Raw genomic sequence first — 24778 nt, forward strand, 5'->3', positions numbered from 1 at the left:
TCTCAGGTTCAATCCTACCATAAGTCAGAACTCAGCAGGGCTCTGGTCTTTCTCTCTGTATCTCTTTTTCTCTCATTAAAGAACAAAAAATAAAACATATATATATATATATATATATATATATATATATATATCGCAATTTTACCTTATTTCTAGCACAGATTCGGAGATTTGCTTTGATATAATCAGATTGTTTTTTGAAATTCTAGTTGGGAAATACATCATTAACCGTTTTTTGGTGTTAAGTATTATGCTTATAAAAGTTAATTTTTTGTCTTACATCTACCTATGTTTAATTCTGGCAATAAGAGAGAGGGGGGGGAGGGCTCTGACTGACTCCCAGTCCAGAACCATGTCATCTGATTCCTCACTATACTCTATTTTCAGAGTCCTGATGCAAAAGGACACTGACAAATATTGCAACAATGTCTAAATGGTTCTTAGCAAATAAATGACCACATGCTGTCTTTCCATGACATAGTTTCCATGACATACTTGTCTGGTTGAGAAATAATTTAGCCTTTTGAATGTAGTAGATTATCTTCTGTGATTTTTTTTTTTTTCCTTCCTCTTAAGGACTTTTTTTTTACTTTGTCTTTTTCCTTTGGCTACCTCTTTGATGCAGCAGTCCACTTATTTTTCTAGGCAGTCTGCTTTATCTACTCATTTCCAGTAGCTGGTGATGGAGGTGTTTTGAATGAGCACATCAATGCTCTAGACAGAGATACTGTTTGAAATTATCCATGAACACAGGGCTGCTGAGCATTATTGAGTGACGTTTGTTTCTGTTGGTTGTGTCTGCTCTGACTAGCTGGTTTCTTTCAGATTGGCAGCTGGGATTATGCTGTGGTCGATGGACAGCTACAAGAGGTGGCGACTGTGCTGGGCCTGACTAGGTCTCAATTTAACATGCCAGGAATGCATGGTTTCAGTTTCAGGCACTAATGGGATATCTATCCCTGTTTTTACAATTTATGATTATTTTTTACCTAAGTAGCTTTCAAAATATTATTGAATGGATATGTAAGTAAAATACTTAACTTCCTTTGTACCTTTCTCCTTTCCCCAGATGTCTTTCACTGTATTCTTCTTTCTTAGAATGAGCTTTACTTTACGTAGTGAGCTGCTCTTTCTCCTTCTGCTCTCTAAGTACTCCACAGTATGGCATGTCTGTCTGTGCTCCAGATACAAGATGTTTTGTGACTAATTTGTGGTTTACCTTAAAAAAAAATTGTCTACTTTTCTAAATATTGGGTTGTTGGAAAAAGTCATGCCACATTTTTCATAGAGCAACACATCATGACTTGTCTAGCTAACAAATAGTTAATGCCAAATCATGTCAAACTAACAGCTCCCTGAGATCAGATAGAAGTCAGTTAGTATATAAGCTCAAACTAACAAAATCAGCTCGGTAACAAGGCCTATGGACGCCAGTTTTTTTCCTACATGCTGCAAAATACTATGATTGTTACTTTATTGGGAAATTAAATGTTGTAAAACTATGCCAGGTAGTGGCAGAGTTTTCATTAGATTTTCTAGTTTTTGTTTCTGTTGTCACTATGCTAAGCCAACAACTTGAGATGGAGAGTGACAGTGTCTAAGGGAGAAAGGAAGGGCTACTACAGCACCAAAGCTGCTGCCTCCTTAGTAAGATGGGAGCTGGCTCATACCTGAGTCGTGTGCGGTAAGGCAGGCTCACTATCCAGTGAGCTGTCCTGTTAGTCCAACAGTTTTAGTTTAATTGTTCAAAAAAATTTTTTTAAATAAGAACCTGAATTGTAATCTGGTAAATTTACTTGTTATGGATCCTCAGATTTAATAATCAGTACTATCACAATTGTCCTCTAGGACTTAAGCATAAATGGAAGCAAGTAATGATTAATATGATTTTTACGTTTGCTGATGGCAAAGCCAGATCAGGTGGAATAGAGGTGCCAGAGACTGATCTCTGTCTGGGTTTGCCATGTGGAAAGCCTGGGCTCCAACACGGAGCTCCACTTCTGCCTCACAAAGCTAGATTTTCAATAGTGATCCCAAGGGACCTTGACATTGCTAACTAGACAACAAAGTTCTAGTGGAAACCTGTCAAGTATACATCAGGGTGTTCGCCAAATTAATTTCCAATGTATGGAAACTGGTACTAATAATGATAGGAGATCTGATACTGGTAGACATTAATAGTGATTCTTTGTTATTGAAATGTGAGTTGATTCTGAAATCCAAAACATGGATTTTATACAAGATTTATACACTCATCTTAAAGACAGATCCCTAGAAATTAATTTTAGTTATGTAACTGCCTTTTAATATATTATTAAATGTCATGTTTTGTTCTTAATTATTTTTTCAATTTCCCTACCCCTGTTTTATAGTGCTTTTAGATGTAAATATATTGGAGGTAAAAATTCAATTTCAAAGTTGTTTGCTTAAGAAAAGCAGTGAACATATGTGTTTACCTTGATTGAATCCATATGTTATTTCTCTCCCAGTCCTGTCTTAAAATGTTACAACTTTATTGTTGGCTACTAAATGGTATACCGAGTTAACTTGTCTCCTCTTTTCGATTCAAAAGAGAAGTTAGAGAAACTAAAATAGTTAGTTAGTTGAAGCCAAATACTACATTGCCATTAAGCCAAGTCTGCTTTTCCTTTTTTTTTCCTTCTTTTCCCTCCCTCCCCCCTTTCTTTCTGTCTCTCTCTTTTTCTTTCATGTTATCTAGTGTGTATGAATATTCTCTCTATATATACTGTCTATTTCTCAGTATGTAGTTGTTAAGTTATGCAAATACACCAATAGTTGGCACAGAAAACAATAGGTACACAGCTTCTTGAAAATCTTATAGTATTTCCATTTGGGAATCCATTAATAAATTCTCTAGGTAACATTTGAGATGCTGTTTATAAATATGTAGTTTTACTGGAATGTTTTGAAATATTTGCATAGTCCCTTTTATTACAGTCTATTTCTACATCTGGAATGCTGCCTGCTAAATTCAGGTTTATTACAGAAAATCATAACAGTCTATTAATAGAAATAATTGGGAATTGATGAATAAGAATGTTAAGTACTGAAGTAATCATTTCAGTAGAAATGTTTAATACAGTGTTTTATTCAATACCAGGCTGAGAGCAGTGTAGAAACAATCTTTTAGCTGCATCCCTGTTGAATTATGTTGAATTGGATGGCCACTCATTCCGTAAATATTTAGTGAGCACCTACTATGTGCCAGCCCTCCAGATGCACAAACATATTTGGTCATCTCTGGTATCAAGAAGACATACAGTGTAATGATGAGACAGAATTTCAATCAGTAATGAGAATGTTGGATAAGTAGCTAGTAGGGGTCTGTGCACATTGCTTTAAGAGCAACAGGGAAAGACAGGAATAGTCTGATGAGTTCTGTGTGGAGATCTCCAGCCTGGGAAGATGACTCAGGAGTAGAGTGCATGCCTTGCAAAAATGATGCCTTGGGTCTTGGGAGAGCAGCAAAGAAGGCTTAAGTAACTTGCCACTCAAATTATTTGTGATGAATTTGACTTGAAGTAGTCTCTGCCTACTGTGGTGACATCCCATGATAAGAAATAGAGCTGAAAGAATTAGAGAAATTACATAATCAAATTTGTCGCTTTAGCATTGAACCTCTCCTTGTAAGTGGGGGTACAGTCAGCCCCTTGAAGAAAGCTGAAAGCTGCTGACCGTTGCTTATAGCCATCGGAAGATAGTTTATTCTCAATGTGGTTCTGCAGGAGAAGAATTGGACAAACTTCTTCAAGGCAGGCACAGGCTCAGGCTTCAGTGACTCTGTAGCACACTGCCTAGATTGCACCTTCTTTAAGAAAATGGAAGGCCAAATGTGCTAATAATTATTGAAGTTGACTAGTGGGTACACGGGGATTCATTATCCTATGCTACCATAAAAGTAACATTTTTTTCATAACATTTTTTAAATATATCACCTGGGACCAAAGTTCTCTAGGTGAAGGAGAGTTCATTAAAAGCAGTTGAGACATTTGGTAGAGTTCATTTAGCTACCCAATTTCCAACCCAATGCCATGAGCCTTGTAACTGTGTATCCTGTAATTTCAAACCTCACTTGTGTGTCTAAATTGTTTATTTTTTATACATAGGGCTGAAGTGGAAGGGGGAGAGGCAAACAGAATTGCTTGAGTTTTTGTTTTGTTTTGTTCACAAGTCACACATAATCCCCCAGGGTCCTCACTTGGTGCTTAAGAACCACTGCAATAGTGAGGCATCCGATTCTCTGAGGTGTGGTGGAAGCAGAAGACATGGCAATTGCTGTTCCCAGTACGATCCAGAGCTTTGCCATCCTCCTCCTCACCCTTCTATTACCTTCATCAAGAATTGTGCTCATACCTTAAGCTCCAGTTTGTGCCCAGCACAGCCAACCCTGGATGGAGCAGAAGCGTCTATTGTGACCAAACTTTGGGTTGCAGGAATACTGTGTGCAAGGTCTCACTTTACTTGCCACGCACCCAAGTATATGATGTTCTGGAGGTTATAGTGTAACTGCAGAGATACACCAGTCATCTGCTGAAAGTTACATGTCATTACAAGGATGCCCAAGTCAGGCCCACAAAGTAGCTGCTGTGGATATTGTGCTGCTTTGCCATGTGTGCCACCCACACTCAAGCCCAGCCCTCAGTACATTGAGGGAAAGTTTGGTCTCTTTCTCTTTCTGCCTTTTCTGTATCTATCTTAAAAAGGAAAGAAAGAAGGAAAGAAAGGAAGAAAGGAAGGAAGGAAGAAAGGAAGGAAGGAAGGAAGGAAGAAAGAAAGAAAGAAAGAAAGAAAGAAGGAAGGAAGAAAAAGAAATATCAAGGATATCCAAGTCAAATGCATAATCAACAGTGTGAATAGGCTATCAGTTTGGGGGAATATTGCACTAGCAAGGTAAACTCCAGCAAGGTTTTCTAGAAAGAGGTAGGACTTGGAAAATTGAAGGTAGGGTGGCCATGCTGGAGAAAATGTAAGATAGAAATAAGTGCCGATTATATTGACGGATGAAATTAGCTTGCCTCTAGAGGAATACTATAATAGCACTGGGTGAGGGCATGCAAGAGAGGCAGGAAGGTTTTTCTTACATCATGAATGATATATTCATCCCCTTCTTTCAAAAACCACAACCTGACTAAGGTGTACAGTTCCATATGTATTGGACTGCTCTCCTTGGACTTCTCCAAAGAGGTCACTTTACCTCCTGGTATATTTTGAATTCCTGAATGATTTCCTGTTTCCTACAATAGTATGTTCATCTCTGTCATCTTAAACTCTGAAAACATTTCTTTCTCTCTTACTTTAGCTATGTTAAAAGGAAGTCATAATGAGCCCAAAACTAATAGAGGTAGTGTACTTTATTTAGTGCTATGTGCTCAATTACTTTGTGCTTTGTTTTTCCCTCAAGCTGTTATTTTCTGTTTTTATAGGGGAGGCATAGATTAAGCCACTGTCTAAAGTCACACAGCAGATAACTGGCCAAGTTAGGATTAGCACTCTGAACCATCTGACACCATAGGCCAAGTGCCAAAGCTTGTTTCTTCCAGCACGTGATGCTGGGCAGAGCAGCAGTCTAGGGAAAGGCCATTGGTTCACATTCATCAGCTCAGTCTACAAATCAGTTCATCATAAAATAAGTGTGCTCACTCAGGATGGGGAGACAGCATAATGGTTACGTGAGAAGACTTTCAGGTCTGAGGCTTTGAGACATGTTGAGCACCATCACAGCCCAGAGCCGAGCAGTGCTGTGGTCTTCCTCTCTCTGTATATCTGCCATTAAAATATATAAACTTTTTTTTTTAAATAGCAATGCTCTCAACTCCTTTGTGACTGAAGTTAGAGTTCCTGTTGACATTTGTGATTTATTTTCCTTAAGATTTTCTTTGATTTATCATAAATGGATTTTGCCTCCATCAAAAGGTATTTTAGATGTTGTTCTGAATATGATCGTAGTCCTTATTCCTCACTTTGAGTTGGCTTCTTGTGTTCCTTAAGTGTAGAATTAGCCGCATCTCCCTGTTCTAATCCCTATGCTGCTCTTCATTGCAATGAGTGGTGACATAAAGCAGTGTCGCATTCATTCTGTAGTCTGTAAGCACATGTGTGTGTGCATGTGGCTGCGTCCACTAAAATGTTAAAGAAGAATAGAATTCTTAAAACTTTTTATCTTTTTTTTCACATTTTATTTACTTATTTGGTTGAGACAGAAAAATTGAGAGGGAGAGGGAGATAGGAAGAAAGACACCTGCAGCCCTGCTCCACCATGCATAAAGCTTCCTCCTGCAGATGGGATCTGGGGGCTTAACCAGGGTTATGCATTATAACATACATGCTCTACTAGGTGAACCACTCCCCAGCTTAAGATAGGGGGCTTGTCTGTTTATTTACTGATTGTTTGGGGGAGTGCGGTGGGGGGGTGATACAGAGAGGCTAGAGCACTGCTCAGCTAACTTCTGGTGGTGTTGAGTGTTGAACCTGGGACCTCAGAGCCTCAGGCATGAAGGTCTTTTTCATAACCTATGTGCTGTTTCCTCTGGAAGGATAATTTATTGGTTGACAGTATATAAACTTTAAAATCAACCTGCGTGGATGCAAATTTTATAATAGTCCGCCATTTAACTGTTGCAACTATATTTAAGATCTTCCTGTATTATAATACCTATTCTGCGAATATAGTACTCAAATTGTGCTATTTAAAGATCAAGTAATGTAAGATAGTGAATTGTTTAGAAAAATTCTCACAAATGGTAAATATATGTGTTATCATTAATAGTCCTCAGTGAATATTGGTTGATTTCATAGCCTTTTGCTATTTTTTTTTTACATAACACTTAAGTATTGAGTGAGGCAGGTGCTATTATTATTCACTTAAGGAAAGAAAATAACACTTACATCTATTGCCCTATTCATGGAGCTTCTGAGTAATGCTTATTCAGGACTCCAAAGTCTGTCTGACTTCAAACCTGAAGCTGCTTCCACCTTGCCCCTCAGCTTTGCCAGCTTTAAATTCAGTGGGCAAACTGCATCAAACTACTATTCAACAGTCTAAGTATATTTTCTCTGCTTCCTATGTTATTAATACAGACTTTTAAAATTTTTCTTTATTGGGGGATTAATGTTTTACTTTTGACAGTAAATACAATAGTTTGTACATGCGTGACATTTTCAGTTTTCCACACAATACAACCTCCACTAGGTCCTCCACTAGGTGTTTTTGGACCTGTACTCTCCCCCCACCCACCCCAGTCTCTTTTACTTTGGTGCAAGACACCAGCTCCTGTTCAGGTTCTACTTCTGTTTTCTCTTCTGATTCTGTTTTTCAACTTCTGCCTGAGAGTGAGATCATGCCATATTCATTCTTCAATTCAGACTTTTTAAAAACCATTTTTTAATTATCTTTATTTATTTGAATAGAGACAGCCAGAAATTGGGGGTGGAGAGACAGACAGACAGACAGACAGACAGACAGACAAAGGCACCTGTGGCCCTGCTTCTCCACTCACAAAGCTTTCCCCCTGCAGGTGGGGACCAGGGACTGGAATTTGGGGCCTTGTGCAATGTAATATGTGTGCTCCTTATTAGTACAGTCTTCAGAGGCAGAAACACTGGGACCTGGTGTCACTGTGTCCATACTTGATGATCACTGAGTGCATAAGAGAATGATGTCATCACTTTTTCTTACATGATACTTGCAAAGGATTGAGGACTGCTAGTAGTATCCTCATCGAATTAAAAAGATATTCTTACTGGATAATGATTATATTTCCTCATTTATGACTTCTTAATTGCCTGTAGTCTTGCAGAACATAAAAAATGAAGACCTGTTTTCTTAGGTATAAACAACGTAATGAATATATATTCTCTTATGAACTTGAAAAGTTTTCATCATTTTAGCTTTTGTGTGTCTTGACTTTCTTCCCTCCCCTCACACATACCACAGCATTTATTCATACGTCCAGTTTAGGGATCAAGTAGTGAAGAGGACAGATAAGTGCATGCTCTTAGGAATCTTATATTTCAGTGGGGAGGAGATATGCATAAACTAGTCAGTGGATGAGATAACTGCACACTGTGGCAGTGTCTAGCATTTAGCCTTTTCCCCTATTGGTGGTTGGGGAATGAGCCAGGTGGACTGGCAGAGCACGTTGCAAGGGATGCAGCCTCCTCCTTCACAAAGCCCATGCATTGCATGTTTCTAATATTTAGTTGGTTCTTCCTTTGACTATCTTCAAAAGCTCCTAGAATCTTTGAGGAAGTGAGAAGACATGAATTATAACACTCTGATTCATGAGAAATAGAAATAACATTTTTAACACCAAACACTGTTTGCAGCACTTGGCTTTTACTTTGCTGTTTAGCCACCTAATTTCAAAGAGACTGTCAACAATAGACCTTTTTAACAGTCCCTCCCCTCCCTCTGTATCTTTCTCTGTCTCTTTTCATCTCTCTTTCTTTCCCCCCTTTTTACTTGTCAGGATGAAATGTGGCTTACAATCAAAGTTTTTTGTTTTTTGTTTTTTTTTTTTGTTTTTGGTAAAAGGTTAGTTGTAGTCATCAGAGATGAAGCAGGCAAGGGAGAAAAATGCCGGAAAACAAAGATAAAGCCCAAAAGGACAATTTCTGATTGTAATAGCCTGTTTCTGTTTCCTATCACTGAGCAAGATGAGAAAGTTCTGCAAGGCTTGAAGGAGCCCCTTCCACATGCTGAGTGAGGGATGGCCTCGCGGCACTCCATGCCCTTGCCAGGTGTCTAGCCCCACTATGGAAACACAAGGTTGTCTTTCAGTATGAAACAAGCCAGAAGTCCAGGGTGACATTTTTCAGGTGACAGTTGTGGTTCTAGTGCCTGTAATTAGCACCTCTTAACCTTCAAATTTGCCTATGTTTTCTTCAGGCTGTGGAGGCTCAAATCAGAAGTTTTGGGCAAACGCCGTCTCAGCTGCTCATAGAGCCCCATCCTCCCAGAGGTTCTGCCATGCAGGTGGTAAGTGCTGCTGTCACTCTCATTTCTTGAGTTTCTTTGCAACCAGGCTGGAGAATCTATACCCACAGCTGGGTGTGTTCTTCCTATGTAGGGTCTGTCCTGCTAACAACCAGTGAATAATATTCTGTGCTCTCTGAAGACTTTGAGAAGGTGAAAATGGTTCCTTGCATATTATAATATTTCACCAGTTTGTGCTTTATGTTTCAGAACTGAAAAGGTCTAACTGAAAAGGTCAGATAACCTCAGTGTAGGATAAAAATTCCAGACACAGAATTGATAAGCTTTATGGTTTGAGCCTAGGTATTTCTACTGAGTTTGGGGTTTTATTTCCCCCCCCCCCCCTTGCATCCAATATGTTTACCAGTTTAAGGATTTAAAAACTAAATCCCTAATACCTAATATGCAAGATACTATTTTTGATTGTCAGAGACCCCAGGAAAAATGATGATTTGATATACCAAACCACCCAGAGCTGAGGGGCATGAAATAGTACTCTGTCATGATGCTGAACATTAGGAGGGTATTTCTTCTGCTCTGGTCTCCTTGGCTTACTCACGTACTGCTGCCAGATGGGCAGAGACTGCCAAACCGCTCCTCCATGTGGCCTGTCATCATAAGGAAGTTGGACCAAGCCACTCCCAGGAGCAATGTTCCAAGAGAACATGTCTGCACAGCTTCTTGAAGCTTGCTTTTAAATCCACACAACATCATTTATGCCACTTTCTATTGGTCAGAGCAAGTCAGAGGACAGCCCAGAATCAGGAGTAGGGACATAGACCAGGCCTTCAAAATACTGTAGCTATTTCATTTTTACAGTACATGAAATTAGCAGGGGGAAATTCTTTTATTTAATAATGTATTATTGCCACCAGAGTTATTGCTGGAGCTCGGTGCTTGCTTTACAAATCTACTGCTTTTTAATTTTTCTTTCTTTCGATTTTATTAGATAGGACAGAGAAGAATTGACAGGGAAATGGGAGACAGGAAAAGAGACAGAGAGACACCTGCAGATCTGCTTCACCGTTCATGAGCAGGAACCCAGGAGCTGGAAGCCAGGTCCTTGCACATGGTAACATGCATTTAACCACACGCACCACCACCCGGCCCTCTAAATTCTTAATAATAAAGTCAATACAGTAGCAAATACTGAATTACATGATAAACATGATTTCTTTAAAGAACATTGCATAGGGCCTGGGTAGGTGACTCAGCCACTGAGTTCAATTTCTGGTACCACAGTCAAAACAAGTGCAACTCCATGCATAGTGGAACGTTGTTTTCACCTCTCTCAACCTCTCCCCCTCTCTCGCTCTCACTTTCATTCACCCACTCTTTGGAAAATTGAAAAGTTCAGTGAGATAACTCAACAGTAGAACACAAGACTTGAAAAACTGAGGTCCAGGGTTCAGTCTGATACCACATATGTCAAGCTTGGTGATGCTTTGTGCTTACTGTCTCTTTAAAAAAAATCCATTTTGGGAGTCGGGCACAGCGGGTTAAGCACGTGGCACAAAGCACAAGGACTGGAGTAAGGATCCCGGTTCGAGCCCTCGGCTCCCCACCTGCAGGGGAGTTGCTTCACAGGCGGTGAAGCAGGTCTGCAGGTGTCTATCTTTCTCTCCCCCTCTCTGTCTTCCCCTTCTGTCTCCATTTCTCTCTGTCCTATCCAACAACAACATCAATAACAGCAATAACTACAACAATAAAACAAGGGCAACAAAAGGGAATAAATAAATAAAAATCCATTTTATAAATAAATATTTTTAAAAAATGAAAAAAGAAAAGAAAAATTAAAGTAGGTTGAGGAAGTAGCTGAGTGGTATACCACACCTGTATATGGGAGGTCCTCAGTTTGATTCTTGGCACCACATGTTGTAATAAGCAAATCAATAAATGAAAAGTTATAGATACTATATTTTGTTCTTGATTTCTTCCTCAATAAAAACAGGTTGCTCCTAGTGTTTCAAGTTCAGAAAATAGAAACATCTGTTTCTATAAGTATAATGAAACATGCAAGTTAGACTTTTCACTTCATGTGTGGTTTAAAGATGGTAGAATTTTATCTTTCTCCCCTTTTGCTTTCTTTGTCATCTTTCTTCCAAGTCCCCCTCTTCTTTCTCTAGTCATATGAAGTAGAGAAGACCATAAAACACAGACATCTCAAAAATTATGTTCATTCACTTCTCCCCACAAGTATTTTTAAACAGGTGAAATCAGATTTAAGTGAACATAATGGGTAACTTATGTAAGCAGAAGACTACATAAAAAGTGAACACGCGGCCAGATTAGTGGGAGATAATGCCATAAACATAGTAAGAATGAGTTATGCTGGGGCTTTGGAATTAGTTTTAGTAATAGCATGTCACTGAGAATCAGGCTCTTGGGTATTGGCTAATGGAAGCTCCACTGTCCACTGTCCACTGTCCACTGGCTTTCTACTTGGGTCATTGCACAGCCTTGGTCTCTGGGACAATGAGGGAGTTGCCATTGCCAAGCCTTCTTCTATGGCAAAAGGCTCATTGGCTCCTGGAAAGAGATCAGCTTTACTGTCCCTGGTATAAGAAGACTAGGGAGGCAAATGCTCACCGGAGGAGAGACGATCTCTCCTATACCCCTTATCCTCTGAAACATCTGTACTCCTTTTCAGACTATTCTAAGTTGTGCCTCATATCTTGTACATAGGAGATTGGGAGAGAAAGGCATGTTAGAAAGAAGCCAGAGTTGTCGACATGAGTGCACTTAATCTTGGGAAAGCAGAAAGAAATTTGGGTAGTGCTTTCTTCCTTCTGCCTGGGGCTTGGCTCACGGAGGCATCTGGCACTAGGTGACGGTATATTTCTCCTCCACCCAAGTTTCCAGTTCTGCTTATCATGGCTGCTTCCCTAGCTCAACTAGCCCATTATTCGGGTGTGTGCTTTTTCTCATTTCAGTTACCCTTGATTCTATACTTACTAGCGCAGGATAGGCTGGAGCTCCCAAGGGAGTTTCCTGTTATTTGCCTGCAGGGAGAGCCCTAGTCAAAATGGAATATGGGGGGACTGACTAATGAGACGCTTGTAAGAATGTAGTGGGTGCTCTGAATATGGTGTCTGTGACTTTCTTGGAAAGTGGCTTGTTCTGGCCATTTGACTAAGGCTTGGCCCACTGTGTAAACAAGACATTCTTCCTACACATTAAAGATTCTTGTGATTTTTTAAGGGCATAAACATTGGGATTATTCAATTTGAGTCTGGCTGTATTTACAGTATGGGCTATTAAGCTAAACATGTGTGTGAACTTCCTTTCAGTGAGATTTTATGATGTATGTTGCACTCAGATTTTCTCAGAGTTTATAAATTGACTTTAGTAATATCATTTAAACCCTACATAATTGAAAAATAAGGCTTGGTACTCTGCAGTGATGCGCATTTCTGTTTCCCATGGTATCTCAAAGATAGCTTATAGGATGTTTTGTTCTTTCGTTTTTTCTCATTTCTGAGCAAGAGTCCTTACATTCCCTAAAATTGTATGAAAGGTTCTTTATATGACACAGATCAGTTACTGATAGCAACGATTTTAAAAATCAAAGGCCCAGAGGCATGTTGTTTTTTACTGACATTCAGCTGTGTTCTCCCATCACCCACCGGTGCAGCCCAACTCACATTCACCCTCTCCACACACAGCAGGAATTAAAGCCACCTCGTGCTGCGTTAAGTGCACGAGCCATAATATACACCAGGTGTAGTAATTAGCAGGCACACGAAGGCTGCCTATTTGTCTGGTTTTGCTGCTGTTGCTGTATCCCCCTGTGTTTTCACACCATCAGATAGTTGGATTTAATTGAGGCCACATCAGATGAGGCATTACTGACACCTTTAATTGAATGAGCATCCAGGGAGGATTAACTCATAATATTGATTGGCTTTTAGCCACTTGCTCAGAAGGGTGTCTGGGTAGCTTATTAGTTGCCTTTATTTACACCTTTATGCAAAGACTGCAAATAGGAATTCTTAGTGCAATATGTTTTTCTAAGTACTCTTAATAACTTTTTTAAAAGGACTGATAATAAAAATGCAAATGTATTTAATTTTTATTAGCAGTTCTGAATAAATGTATTAGCTATATGTGGCCACACATTTACATATACCTGGTGTTTTGAAATATGGCAGTAGGAGAGCAGCCAGAAGCACTTCATCAAAGTGTTCCAATTCTGAATGATACTAATCAGCTATTAGGAAATAGACATGGTAGAAGAGAATTGCTGAAAATGTGCAGAGTAATTACTGTATGATAGCATACTACCACAAGTATAAATAAAGCCAGTAAATCAGAGCGGTGTTCTGTATGTCTTGGGTATGACATATGGGCTATAGGGCTGTCCTAAATCCTTAGCAGTCTTCAAGATTTATTTTGCTGCTAGTTATTAAAGCCGTGTTTCATTTAACATTTTCAGCTACTTTTCTGCTTTTCAAAGGAGAAAGCAAAAGTCTTGAGCTTGAGTTTTTTATCAAAAGGTTGGGAGACAGGGACATACACTCTTTCTCCTTATCGACAGCAGAAAACAGTGACATTTGCATTATAACAGGACAGTGTTTATGACTTGATACACTATATAGACCGTTATTTTTACAAGTACATTTAATTGTGCATAACTTTGAAAAACCTTTATAATTAAGTTTGTATATTACACTCATAACTTATTTCTGTATGGTAATAATGCATGCATGCTGCTTAATGTTTATAAACTGTTTTAATTATTTCTTTATTTAGTGGTCCAAATCTTCATGCCACCTCAACAGAACTCTTGATGATTTTGCAAAAATACTTTGACTTGCTTTTGTATCTGTAGCCTATTTTTCCTTTTTTTTTTTAAACTTGATTGGAAGAGCTTAATGTAATCCATAACACTTTGCTTACTTAAAATCTAAATCAAATAATTCTTTAAGTTCTTTGTGGAAAGGAAACTAAAAAGTTGTATGAGGTTTTTTAAAAAGATACTTCTGTTAATCTACTTCAATCACCAAATATTTCAACTACTGCCAGGCATGAAAAACAGGCAAGTCCTAATTAATGGATGCTAGTAGAAGCTTTTCTGCTCACTTTCCTCTCTTTGCAACTTGTCTTAACATGGTCTTCCCCTTCTTTTCCTGCACCCTCTCTCTTTCTTGTCTTTCTTTGTCCTTTTCCTTGTATTTTGGGTCCTGTCATGTCCACTCAACAGTATCTCCTCCTGCAGAGTCCACTGATGTTCACAGAGCAAGCCCAGCAGGATGTTATCATGGTCCTGAAGTTCCCCTCCAACTCTCCTGTCACTCACGTGGCAGCCAACACCCAACCTGGTCTGGCGATTCCTGCTGTGATCACAGTCACTGCTAACAGGCTATTTGCTGTGAACAAGTGGCACAACCTTCCTGGTAAGTAAAGAAATAGACTACTGAACACTGCATTAAGATGCTGTAGTGTCCATTTCAGTATATTGTATGCTAATATCTAAGCTTTTTAAAATTTCAGACATTAGTCTGAATCTGAGTGTCTATGGGTTTGAAAGGTTTAAAGAAGTTTCATATTAGGCATATAATATGAACGTTAAACAAAAACTAATCGTTGGTATCTGATAGTTTGTATTTTTACCTTGGAGACAAATGCTGTTTCTAACAGAAGGTTTTAATATGATCTTCTTTATGAGCAGTATATATTTATTTGTCAGATGTTCTTTTCTCCCACTCATTTACACTGTAAGCTCCAACAATTGTCTACCTGGTGCCTTTTTTGTGTCTAACATACATTTTGTGTCACAATACATTTTGCAAAATGTATTGTGAGGGTCAGGTGGTGGCACACCTGGTTAAGCACACACACACTACAGTGCTTGAGGACCCCCAGGGTTCAAACCCCTGGTCCCCACCTGCAGGAAGAAGCTTCATAAGTGGTGAAGCAGGGCTGCAGGTGTCTCTCTGTCTCTCTTCCTCTCTGCCTCCTCTCCCCTTCTCAGTTTCTCTCTGTCTCTATGCAATAATAAATAAAGATCAAAATTTTAAAGATGAAAAATGTATTATGGATGAAAAAAAGAACTTAAATTGCACAACCAAAATAATTACAAACCTATGAGTAAATTCTATCCTTCCACTGAATGCTGAATAGGTAGGATACCTGATGAGAAGGTGCTGAAATAACCATTAGAATCATAGACCAGCAAAGTTGGAAGACATGAGAGATCATCTAGTCTAGCCCCACATTTACCAGTGGAGATACTGAGCCCCAGGGAACTTGTCTTATTCAGTATTCCATATGGCCAGTCGCTGGCAGAGTCAGGTTTGAACCCGTTTTCTGACTCCGATTTTATGATCACCCTCTGTGATTTATTGTCACTCAATAGAACAGGAATCTGGGATCTGGATTTAACACTGCTTTTTGATTTTTTTTTTTTTTTTAAAGAAGGAAATTCTTTTAAAGTCCCAGAGAACAATAGGCTTCTTTTTTTCTTTTCCCAAGCCATTGTTTTCAGTAGGAAAATTTTTAAAGGTAGATTTTAATAGTCTGTTTACTTGTCACTAAATCTGCAAACTGTGCTCATTAAAGTGCATGGAAATGGTTGCAAAAGTACAAATTCTTGAACATGGCTTCATGCCAGATTAAATGCAAGAGGTTTTTAGCATGGAATAGAAATTATAGACAAATAAAAACTTGGTGCACTGACCATCCTCACTAAAGTACCCATCATGAAGAATCTGTGGTTGGCATCAGAATTTGCTCAATACGATATTTTCCTGACATTTGAAATGCACTGAATGTCAATATTTGATTGGAAAGCTAAAATGAGGAAAAATGAGAAACAGGTAAAAATGGTACCAGGCACATATTATGTCTACTATTAAATCCTATATATATTACCCTTTTTTCTTCTGGTAAAGCTGCCTTACTGAGGTTCCTGTGTGTGCAATACACACACACACACACACACACACACACACACACAGACATACACAGACACACATACAAAATGCCCCACTTGGCTCTGGCTTACAGTGATGATGGAAATTTAATCTGGGATGTTGGAGCCTAAGGCATTAAAATCTTTTTTGCACAGCCATGACACTATCTCCCCAGTTCCACATATTATATTTTTTTGACTAAAAAAACTATAATGTAAAATTTGGATTCTGGGTAACATTAGAGAATTCATTAGTAAATAAAAACATTTGTTATCAGAAAAAAAATATTGGTGGTATGTGTTATCACATACGCTAGAAGATTAAGCTTTGCAAAGTCGTCATCATGTGACATCACAGCCACCACAGATGATATTTGTCCTGGGTGACAGCTCTGAGCACTTGTTCAGTGTAAAGTGTGTGACAGAATATGTGTAGAGAAGCCAACCCTTTCACCTGCTAGAGAGCCCTCTCCAGCCGGCCTACATCCTCAGTTTAACCGGCAAGGAGTTAAGGCCCAGCAGGGCTCCTAAGTCCCCTGCTGTTGCTCAGGTTGTTAGACACACTCCCTCAGCACTGATGACAGTGCTACACATTGCCCCCACGGAACCCGCCATTTTCCTAACTGGAAAGCTTGCTTTCCTAAGTATTTTCTCTGAGGGGTTCTTTCCTCTGCTCCTAGTTAGCTATGTAAAGTGAATTTGGACAGTACCCCTGCTGGAGAACCTCTTGTGGTGCATTCGCCTATTCCCAACTCAGACTCAGGCTCCTGCAGAGTAAGAGTTTGAGGGACCACATTTGTTCTTCCAGTTCTTTGCCTGTAGTTCTCCCCAGCGAGCCTTCTCTGTGTGTCTGTCTTGTGTCACTAGTAGTTTTTGACACAGCAGGTCTTCACCAAACATACAGAGAATGATCACACGGGACTATAGAGGTGGTGATTTTTCATACACTGATCTATTCTGAGCTAGACCTGCGCCATCAAATATTAAGCACCCGTCTTACTAAACCTATCCCTCACTTCAGGTGTGTTCACTCAAGTCTTATCTCACCCTATCTCAGGCTACATTTACCTGTTATGATGTCATGATTTAAAAGAAATGTCAGTGCACAGGTTACAGAGTGCAAGGACCCAGGTTCAAGCCCCTGGTCCCCACTTGCAGGGGGAAAGCTTTATGAGTGGTGAAGCAGGGCTGCAGGTGTTTCTCTTTCACCCTCTCTCTCCCCCTACTTTCTCGATTTCTGGCTGTCTCTATCCACATAAAGAAAGATAATTGTTTTAATAAAACAAATGTCAGAAAATTCTAGTAGTTTTCCTCAAATGAATATCAAAGTGTTACTAACAAATAGAAATAACAGTATTGTTTATATGTATCCCACATCTGCTCAAAGAATCTGCGAAAACCATGGCTTATTCACTGGATAGCTAACTTCAGCCATTGCTTTCAACAGTGTCTGAAAGTCCTGATTTAGAAAATCTGTACCTTCTCATTCAAAGGTCCTTACAAAAGCTTTATAAAAATAAGGTAATAGCTACTGCTTATATCTTTTCTGGGTTCTACATATTGTCTCAACACCTGTATGTATTAACTCACTGAATTCCATCAACCTTCACAGGTGGGGTCCCTATTTAGGTTGAACCGTACGTTTAGAATGATCATCCCTGTAGGTCCAAATGTCCACTAGTCACAGTTTCTTATGATTCGACCTAACTTGTTATATATATATATATATATATATATATATATATATATATAACATATATAAATATATATATATAAATATATAAATATATATATATAAATATATATATATTTATATATATATTTATATATATATTTATATATATTATATATATATAATATATATAATATATATATATTTATATATATATATATTTATATATATATATATTTAAATATATATATATAAATATATATATATATAAATATATATATATATATATATATATATATATATATATATAACAAGTTCGACCTAACTTGTTATATATATATATATATATACATATATACTCTCCCTCCACCACAGGGCACTGGGCCCCCAATTCTCTTTTAGCTCCTTCTGAATCCTTGGGTTTGTTGAAATCCTTGCTTTGTTTCTTCAGTCTCACCTATGAGTTTGTTGAGAATCATTTGTTCTTTTCTTCCTGGTTTACTTTACTTCGCACGAGTCCCTCTGGTCGCCACTATGCTGTAGTAGAAGAGAATATCTCTTTTTTTCCTCACAGCTGGCTTTGCATATTTTATTAGAATTAATAAGCTTTCAAATCTCCTTTAAAAGTTGCTATTGACTAATAGGGGAAATGATGATAAATTAGTTTTAAAATGATCTAGTGAACTCTTTGGAGTGTACCCCATTTTTATTTTCAGCCCCTCAAGAACAATGAGAAAGCTGTCCTAAAATCTAATGTTATTAAGTGGAGTTCCAATACTGATAAAGCAGTAATTTATCGGCCTTTTGTAGACTCCTCAGCACTTACTGAACAGGATGGATGACTGAGTCATTTGGGAAAATTTGGCAAAGAAACCAAGATTTAACTATTAGATTTACAAAGCTGAAAAGATCTATTCCAAGCTTTTCATGGGGGTGGGGGAGATGCAAGCCAGCCAACCAGTGGTAGCCCTTGGTTTTTGCATAGGGCCCTCTTCCCAGAGTCCTTCCACGTTTCACAAGGAAATAGCCCACATATTCCCTTTTCAATTGTAAAATAAGTATGCCTGAGTCTTTAAACCACTCAAAGAGCTGAACTAACTATTCTTAGAGTAGATTGATTTTTTGTTTCTACATTTGCTTCTCAAAGTCTCTTTAAACTGAAACTGTGGAAATATTAAATATTAATAAAAGCTTTAGAATCTCAGTCCAGTCTTTAAGAAAACATTTCAGGCAAATGCATTTAACTAAAACATTTATCTGTGGATAGCTTTCTTTATTTTTATTCAGACTTTCAAATGATTGATTTTAAGTGATGGATGAAACATTAAATGTTCCCTGACTTAGAGCTTTCCCTTTCTCCATCATAAATTGACGTTTTTGTGGCTCCTTTGTGCTGTAGCACTCAAAACTGCCTTTTTAAGAAGTAACAAAAAATAGTATTTGCTACAGTCAGCAGATGGTTGTCACATTTTGTTTTCAGCACGCTTTACCACTTAATTTTGTTTTGTTGCAGCATCAGAGGTTGCCAGTCAAGCATCTGCTGTAGCTTATGGCCTAGGACTGGAGCCACTGCTGATGGCACACGTTCAGAATAGCACTAATCGGAAATAAATGTTTCATAAGCTCGCCATAAAAGCACCTGGATTTTTTTTCTTTAAATTTCACAAAATGATATGAGAGCTCTAGAGGTTGGAAACTGTTCTACATAATTTTTGGCTTATGTATGTTATATAGTTTAGTATATGAAGGATAAAGCTTTTTTTTTTTTCTTTTGTGAATTTCAGCTCATCAAGGTGCTGTACAAGACCAGCCATACCAGCTGCCAGTGGAAATCGATCCTCTCATAGGTCTGTCACTTCCTTCTCTCTTTGCGATTCATTAAGCTCTGTATGGTGGCCCTGAAGTGTAGATTACAGTTGTTTTTCACTTGCTGGTTGCTGGGAATGGAATTTTCCTGATAAACCATTTGCATGCAAATTGGAATGCAATGAGCTGTGGCTATGCTGGTATTTCATCAACTCCCCCTCGTTGGTTTGCCTAATTTGAACAGGCCTAGGACGCGTGTCACTGAAAATTAATATGGATGCTGTAATAATGTGTGATTGAGAATGCGCATGAAGTACTGTCAGGATAATATTGGATCTTTTCATCACTCAGACTTGTTGATGAGCAGGAGCGAGGCACTTTATGATGAATTGGTGCACTGGTAATGTGATGGAGCTCCTCTGCTAGGGAAATTTTCATAATAACAGTGGGGCTCTTAGCAGCACTGTGTGGTGAAAAATAAAACTGTGGCGCAGGGTTTCATCATTAAAGGAGATCAATCCTTTCTTCCTGGACCCTCCGTTCAGTCAGAGGGGATTAATGTGCAAATGCAGAGCAGTTTCAAAGTTGAAATATATTGCCCAGCCAATGGCAGTGTTAAGATATTTGTATTCATTTTCCCGGGGTCCTACAACCTAATAAATTGCCACTGGAGGTTAAATTTGTTCAGAGGTGAAAAAAAAGAAAAGGGAGGAGACCAGAAGGAGCCCTTGGGATGGAAGTGAGCCCCCTCAGCAGATGACTTAGAATACTTCATAGGTGTCCTGCTTTTGAATAGGTTAGGTAAAATCTCCAGTTAGCATTTCCCAGACTGTTAGCTTCCCTATGACTGCTTACTCTTGATATGAAAAGGCACTACTCAGTAACCTTAAGAGTAAAAACATATAGTTGCCTAGCTATAGCAGAATGCTACCAGCATGGTGGTTTGCCTGTAATTTTCTCCCACTTCCCTGACATAAATGCAATTGTTAGGATTCTAAAATAAAACATAATAAGTTGATTTGTTACTTTAAAGTCCAGGCATTCCCTGTGTGCAAGACACTTGTTTTGCCTTTAAGACTGTTGTTTCATAGAGAGCTTAAATTTAGGACTACCCTTTGCAGATGAATTATCTGGACGACAGTACAGCCTCATGTTCAAACTAATCCATATTACCATTTCCCCAGACATCAGCAGAAATCTTAGAAGCAACTATATGAAGAATAAATACTATCCTGGCTTCTAAATCTTGTTTTGGTTTAAGTAGACATGATTTGCCATAGATTATAAAAATTAACTGCTCACTTGGATACAATTTTGAAAGTCAAAAAATAGCAAAGTTCATTTGCTTAGTCATTTAAAGCATTACTTCTGAAGTACTAATTTGTTGCTTTCTTTAAAACTTGACAGTGAGTACCCTATAGGATGACACCTATTTCAATGAATTCAGCAACTGTAAAGTAACTTTTAAACAAGACCTGGGCACACATTTTTGGCAAGAAGGCAGAGAGTAAATACTGTAGATTTTGTGTGCACTACAGAATCCTGTTGGTATAATACAAAAGCAGCCACAGAGTATATATAAACAAGTGAGTGTTGCCATGGCCCAGTAGAACTTTCCGTAGGAAAGCTGGCTTATCCACTTTGGCCTGAGGCCATACTTCTCTTCCTTATTCTGGTTGACTGGTCATCCTATTCCCCAGTTTCTTTGCTCCTACATAGTAGTATATAAAATGACTATACAGCTTTATAGATCAAATGGAATTTCAGTGTCACCATGAACACAGTGATTTTAGGTTTTTTTTTTTTTTTTTTTAATGCACAAAGATGTTTCTTAATGCACAAAGATGTTTAAAAATTTACATCATTTAAAAATTTACATCTGTTTTTAATTTACATTTTCATCCTACTTTCCCTGTATAGTTTTATTTTAGAATTTTAAAAGTGATTACCTACTATATTTTTAACATTATTATTTTTTAATATTTATTTATTTCCTTTTTGTTGCCCTTGTTTTTATTGTTGTTGTAGTTATTGTTGTTGATATCGTCATTGTTGGATAGGACAGAGAGAAATGGAGAGAGGAGGGGAAGACCGAGGAGGGAGAGAAAGATAGACACCTGCAGACCTGCTTCACTACTTGTGAAGCGACTCCCCTGCAGGTGGGGAGCCGGGGGCTCGAACAGGGATCCTTACACAGGTCCTTGCACTTTGTGCCACATGCGCTTAACCTGCTGCGCTACCACCCAACTCCCTTTTTTTTAACGTGTGTGTGTGTGTGTGTGTGTGTGTGTGTGTGTGTGTGTGTGTGTGTGTATGCATGCATACAAATTTTAATGTTAAAATGTTCTGGCTATAACATGTAAGTTTTTTTTAAAGTTAATATTCATTAAGTTATTATTACAATATCACTAGTAACACTTGTTAAAATTATAGATTTTCTTAAACATTATTTCAACATAAAAAACAAATATTTGTTGGAAATGAGTTTTCAGTGGAACAGATGGATGCTTTCCCTCCATTGACCTCCTGTGTTCGTGGATGAATATTATTCATAACTGAACGAGACAGAAATGGTCAACAGTTCTATCCTTCCTCCCTCCTTTCCTTCCTTCCTTCTTTCCTCCCTTTCCTTCCTTCCTTCTTTCTTTCTCTAACAGATAGAAGCTCCAAGGAATGTTAAGTAAGAAATAGATGGGAGGAGCCTATGGCATAGTTCAGTGGTTAGAGTGCTTGCCTTGTCTGTGTGAGAGCCTGGATTCAACCCCTTGCAACACACACACACACACACACACGTGCACAGATTGGGAAGCAAAGAGACTTGCTTTTATTAATATCACTGAATTCTTTAAAACTCTTGAGTTATGTGACAAAATTTATATAGTTAAGATTTTTGCATAGCCTATTATTAAATGACCATTTTAACCATCTGTCATGGAAATTATTCTCAATTGACACTGTGATTACAACCTCCTCTGTTTTTGTTTTTGTTTTTAAACCAGACCATGGCTCAGCTCAGGCTTATCGGGTGGTGTAGGGGATTGAACCTGGGACTTTGGAACCTCAGACATGAGAGTTTCTTTGTGTAACCATTGTGCTACCTTCCTCTAGTTTTTTATTGAAAACAGTGCACCTCCCCTGCAGAATGAGCTGATACTTAAGATGGTGACTTTAAGTATCACTTTACTATTTTGAATTGTGCCATTCATGTTTATCATTGTTGTTACTATGTCGTTGTTGTTGGATAGGACAAAGAGAAATGGAGAGAGGAGGGGAAGACAGAGAGAAAGAGAAAGACAGACACCTGCAAACCTGCTTCACCGCTTGTGAAGTGACTCCCCTGCTAATGGGGAGCCGGGGCTCAAACTGGGATCTATGCTGGTCTTTGTGCTTTGCGCCACCTGCGCTTAACCTGCTGCACTACCAACTGACCCCCAGATTTATTTTAAGAGAACCAGAGCATTGTACCAGAACAGATGATACCAGGCCTCTAGATCAAGGCCTCATGCATACAAGGCCTACACTCTGAGCAGTGAAACTTCTACTGTGAGAACTATGTACTGGATAGTATATTGTGAGATTATTTCTCTTCCCACTGTCTTGCTGTCCCTTTGTGTCTGGCCTTGTGCCTGTGACAGGCCCCATCTCAAGTGCTCTGTAGCACATTGAAAACACACTGCCAGACTGTCTTGTTTTATTGCTTACCCAAAGAGTAAGAAAGTGGCAGTGTGCTGTGCTTTGACTTTTTCAATTACAAGTGTCTTCAGTAGTCAGTCATTCTCCCCTTTCCTCTACACACAGGTGCAGCTGTAGACAAGGAACATGGGAGTTCACACCTAGTCAAATTAAAGACCTGTTAAAGCCAAAGTAGGGAATGATGCTGCAGTATTTAGAATACATGACATCCAAATTCTAATATCTCTTCCTTGTGACAAAAAGTTAAAGGCAATGGATCGCCACAACATGGGTCTGTTCTCATGACAATAGACGCAATGAGACTGTCAGAAACACAAACCTTACTGTAATGTAATTTGGAGTTTGTGATTGGGTTTGGCCCTGCACAGAGCTAGAGAGCCTATTCTGAGGATTATGCATTGTCTTAAAACTCTAGGGCATCATTATTTTCTTCCCTCCAGGCAAAATTTCTTCCTGAGATATCGAATCTAGCTGCCCACATCCTTTAAACCCTCAGAACTTTTTTCCTGTTTGCTTTTTCAATTATTTTTGTTTGCAGCGAGAGATCAAGAATTCCTGTCCTTGAATATGCCATCTGTCCTCTCCCCCCAGCCCCAGAGTGGCAAGCTAGAGGATTCCTCAGTGCATGTGGTTTTAGTAGACTTTTCTCCTCTCTCTGTTCACAGCCAGCAATGCAGGAATGCACAGGAGGCAGATCACTGATCTCTTAGACCAGAGCATTCGAGTCCATCCCCAGTGCTTTGTCATCACTTCAGATAGCCGCTGTATTCTCATCTGTGGCTTCTGGGATAAGAGTTTCCGAGTTTATTCTACAGACACAGGTAACTTCTTTTCTTCATCAGTCAACTTAGACTTCATAAAAGTTGCACCGAGAAGTTTAGAATGCTTTTTCTCATCTTCTTCATCCCAGAATTATAGAATTCTAAAATTTGTGAAACATAAAAAAAGGTGATTTCCCATTAACAGTTTACTAATATAGCTTATTAGTTTATTTCCGTGTGTTTTTAAGAGCTAGTTGTGCACGCTGTTTGCCTGCCAAGCCCCATGTTTACAGAATGAATGGTTCATTGTGAAGTCATTTCCTGATGTGTATATTCACGGTGTTACAGCAACTGTACTTATATAACCGTAAATATTTCCCACATTGTATTGTTTAAATAATGTTATTTTTCCCCTGTAACAGAAAATTCTCATTAAGTGTATTTCTTGAGAATTGATATCTTGCCTTCACCCACTTCAGCACAGAACTCGGCTGAAAGCGACACCATCATGAAAAAAATAGCTGACTACTGATTTTACATGTCAGAGGAGCTCATGTTAAAATATAGAAGTTTCAGTCTACATATCCATTTATATGCCTCCCCGGAAGGGACAAACTGAGTTCAACTCAGTATTATTGTTGGAAAACCAGTCCAGTAAATGCCCATACATGTATGGGAATTGAGAGACATTGACAACTTTAATGTAGTCCCTTTAAGTGTCTTAGAAACTGTTAGTAAAGAAAATATGGTACATATATAGTTGGATGTTTAAAATAATTAAAATTAGATATTACTACATTAGATATTGAGAGATACTGTGGAAGGAAGCATATTTCACAACTAAAGTGAGAATCTACAAATTGCTGTTTAAATATTGTAGGGAAGGGTAATTATTTTTAACTGGCATTTTTAGTTAGTGTTTTACATTAATAACCTTT

At 38.5% G+C, this 24778-nt stretch overlaps 2 protein-coding genes across 4 annotated transcripts in view; one reads left to right on the forward strand and one right to left on the reverse strand.

The window, feature by feature from the left end:
- LRBA (LPS responsive beige-like anchor protein) overlaps positions 1-24778 on the forward strand; it is a 554160-nt gene that overhangs the window by 499625 nt on the left and 29757 nt on the right. For all 3 annotated transcript variants that reach the window (XM_060178956.1, XM_060178957.1, XM_060178958.1), the window contains 4 exons: positions 8909-8998; positions 14214-14391; positions 19365-19427; positions 23745-23900. In XM_060178956.1, coding sequence (XP_060034939.1) covers positions 8909-8998; positions 14214-14391; positions 19365-19427; positions 23745-23900 — 487 coding nt within the window. The remainder of the gene's footprint in view (positions 1-8908; positions 8999-14213; positions 14392-19364; positions 19428-23744; positions 23901-24778) is intronic.
- Positions 1-24778, reverse strand: part of MAB21L2 (mab-21 like 2) — a 384237-nt gene that overhangs the window by 184342 nt on the left and 175117 nt on the right. The window lies entirely within an intron of this gene.

This window comes from Erinaceus europaeus, chromosome 19 (genome assembly GCF_950295315.1).
Source record: "Erinaceus europaeus chromosome 19, mEriEur2.1, whole genome shotgun sequence".
In the NCBI taxonomy this organism is placed as follows: Eukaryota; Metazoa; Chordata; class Mammalia; order Eulipotyphla; family Erinaceidae; genus Erinaceus; species Erinaceus europaeus.